Source organism: Magallana gigas, chromosome 8, assembly GCF_963853765.1.
Source record: "Magallana gigas chromosome 8, xbMagGiga1.1, whole genome shotgun sequence".
NCBI lineage: Eukaryota > Metazoa > Mollusca > Bivalvia > Ostreida > Ostreidae > Magallana > Magallana gigas.
Genome location: NC_088860.1, coordinates 43,354,768 through 43,358,333, shown reverse-complemented (window position 1 = coordinate 43,358,333; position 3,566 = coordinate 43,354,768). Strand labels below are relative to the sequence as shown.

The window sequence follows — 3,566 nt, the reverse complement described above, 5'->3', positions numbered from 1 at the left end:
AAGACCTTCTTTAGAGTCTTCTTGAGTGCTCATCAATTTTTAGACTAAATCAGTTTGGTCATGACTTAACATGATTTTTAAGTGCTTAATGTCATTGTCTCACTGACTGTTAAATGTGATTTACAGCAACACATATGACATAAAGCTATAGGAAATGAATCTTCATTAAAAAAGTAATGCATTTAAAAAAAACATATCTGCTTAGATCTCCAGTGACTGACATAGTTAAACTAAATGTAACAGTCATATGCATTGATCAGATAGCACGAGTTTGGTTATTTCAACCAAGATCTACAATCAACATCTGATTTAAGTTATTAGTTTCATCGAATCGGAAATTTGCATGCATTAACCACGATCATTTGAGTTATACATGTAAGACGTCAGTGCAATTTTAAGATTACCTTAACAAATTTAAATTTTACTCAAGCTTTATTTATTATAAAATTCAATTTTCTGCCATTTAAACCCACTGTGTAATAGTAGTTAAATACAAAGGTGAAACTATTTTACTGTTTTATAACAATTTTAATGAAAATCATCTAAAGCGAAAGCAGACGTTTGTGGGAAAATTCAAGCAGGGTTTTCCCATAACGCTAATTTTATACTGGAAATTTTCAGTTACATTTATACGATTTGTAAACACGTACGAAGGTAAATGGACTAATTGATAAATGGAAATTGTGACTGTTGTAATTCATATCTGACAAAATGTTATCGGAGATTGTTTGTTATTTGATTAACATCAATAAAAAACTTAATCAACCTAATTCAACATGAATAGATGTTGTCATAGAGAATTGGATATTACAAAAAATACATAATCTGAGAAAATGTCTGACAATTGCCGTGTGTCTGAGGCTCTGTACGTGGGTCTTTGTGGTTACAGGCCTATAGGAACACCGACAGAGGTTACCGTCAGGAGGGAGGTGGTGGACATGATGGGGATGATAAAAAAACCTCTAGATATACATACAGGTTGTAGAGGTATGGACAGTGGTAGTCATAGGGAAGGTTTCAGGTTTAAATCTTCTGATATAGACACGATGTTCTGGATTACCAATCATAAAGTGATAACCGACTTATCACAGTCCAGTGTTTATGATCTGTCAAAGCATACCATTATTCTCATGGAGGACACTGACACACCACCCGGGTTTGTCAGATTACAGCTTATGACGTCACCACTAGATAGAAACATATCATCAACTGTTATTCCGTTCAGTGACGGGATGTACATATCAAATGTAAAGTGGAGACAAATCATGCTTACAATGATAAGTGGAAAAAAAAATTTCACGAATTTAAAAACTCATGGTCCTTGTGCAAACGGGTTCGTTGGTAATATAGAAGCTGACTATGCTCTTTGTTTTCATTGTTCCTACTGGCCTCGGTCATCTTGTTCTTGGAAACAAAGATGTACCCTACATAACTGGCCTCAAAACCACGTTTTTTGTGACATTCTGAGTAATGGTTGTCATTTTGTGCCTGTCGGAATTAAAACTGCAGACGGTGAAAATGAACTGGACTGGAGATTATCCTTTTCTCAGGCAGAACAAAAACTGATCTATTCCATGAACCATACCCAATTTTTGTGTTATGGCCTTTTAAAAATATTTTTAAAAGAAGTCGTCAATCGCAACATAGAAGAACCATTCCTGTGTTCATATTTTGCAAAAACTACTTTGTTCTGGCTGATACAAATAGGAAATATTACATGGTGTCCAAATAACTTACTGGATTGTTTCTGGAAATGTTTCAAATATCTATATCATTGCGTTCATCGAGGCGTGCTTCCTAATTTTTTTATCCCACAAAATAATATGTTTGCCGGAAAGTTGTCCACAGTTAGAGGTGCACGCACACGACAGTGTCTATTAGAACAACTGAACGGGTATTATGGAATGGGCGTGACCTGTTTGTTACAAAGTACGACGGTCAGAGCAATGATTGAGCCAGTTATATGCAACAGCTTTTTCAGAGTAGAGCCACTTCTGGGTCATATCAAGAGTGTCGCTGATACAGACGCTTGTATCAATACGGAACTACTTGGTAATGAATTTCCATTAGAAAACAGTAGAACAAACTTTCTTATTCTGAGGTTCATAACAGTTTTGTCAAATCTATCACTCACAGAATATGAGACGTTAACATTACAGAAATGTACGGCAGATGTTTTGGTAAAAACAGCATTTTTATATCTCAATAGTTTAACAGAAAATACAAATAAGGCAGTCTGCAGATCAGACAGACTGATTGGTAACTTGTTGAAGCTGGCAGGTAGAGTGGGTGATGTGTCTCGTTTGTTGTACCTTGCTCTGTATTACAACAGAACATGTAGATATAGAGAGGCGCTTCGTGTTACAGCTCTGGTTAAATCAAGACTCACACAACCCTATATCATGTATAATACAGCAGACCGAGATAGGTACAATGAATCAGTGGCTGGTTGGTCTCTGTCTAAACGTCTGAAGAAAGCTTGGTTAGGTGCCTTACATCTTATTAGTGATATTTACTTTATACAGGAGCTGGATTTAGAACAGAAAGTAAGCACAGAAAACGGTCATCTAATCCTGTTTATTTCACCCTATGTAATGACAGACAGGTAACCGGTCCCAGTGTCTACAGTCACTGACAGACCTACAGACACTGCTGCTCTATGATGACGGGAAATACGTACCTTTACGTATCAGAGACCTCTCGTGGCAGATACTGGGGATCTGTCAGCACGTTGTGGGGGACCTACACGGGGCGTTACAGTCTTATCAACAGTCACTGAGACAAAAACCATACCACAAAATACAGAATGCCACAGAATACAGAATGGCACTAGTTTTGAATCAATTAGATCAGTGAAACAGCGGTACGAATTATAGAGTTGCATTCATTATGGTAAATCATGAACTGCATAATAATAGTTAATTTACATATCAGGAAAAATATTTTTGATTGATCAAATTGTTAGTTGTTACCAATTTTCTGAGTAAAGGTATTGAATTAACAGAAATACGAGTTGGTATGACTTGACTGTAAATGAAAATAGAGTAACGGAAATGACAAATTGCTTTTTGTTTTAACATGTTAACCAACCCCCTCTATTCCCCAAGTATTTAGATTTTCATCATAGTATCCTTTTATGTCATATTTGTAAACTAATGTGGACATTCAATGCACAGTTAAGCATTGAATCCGTATTCTTTAAAAGATATGGTCTCATAACTGCAACGGTGTGTGCATCCAAATTGAATAACGCGCGCTAGTGCATTATGAAAAGTTGTTCGATTCATTTTAGACTAATATGCATGTGTACACTGAATTGATTTAGTACATGTATCATGTTTGTATTTATTGTACCATTCATTACACTATTTTGTGATTAAAATACTTGTAAACTGTGCAATTTTATTTCTTTAACATCATGTATGAGGCAACTATGAAAAAATAATTTTGAACAAAAGAGTTTTTTAAAGTTCAATGATAAACATAAGAAACTGAAATAACCCAAAATTATGTATTGGATTTCTTGTAAGAAATGAAGTCGATTCAATCAACACTGAACACTCTCT

The 3,566-nt window shown here is 35.3% G+C and overlaps 1 protein-coding gene across 1 annotated transcript; it reads left to right on the top strand.

Moving 5' to 3' along the window:
• Nucleotides 1–590: 590 nt before the first annotated feature.
• LOC136270542 (uncharacterized) lies at nt 591–3,343 on the top strand. The gene has a single exon (XM_066068398.1). The coding sequence runs from the start codon at nt 834–836 to the stop codon at nt 2,607–2,609; it is 1,776 nt and encodes a 591-aa protein (XP_065924470.1). The 5' UTR covers nt 591–833; the 3' UTR covers nt 2,610–3,343.
• The last annotated feature ends 223 nt before the right edge of the window (nt 3,344–3,566 follow it).

What these genes read in the sequence shown, in the direction of transcription:
- LOC136270542 (XM_066068398.1), top strand. Translation starts at nt 834, where the DNA reads ATGTCTGACAATTGCCGTGTGTCTGAGGCTCTGTACGTGGGTCTTTGT.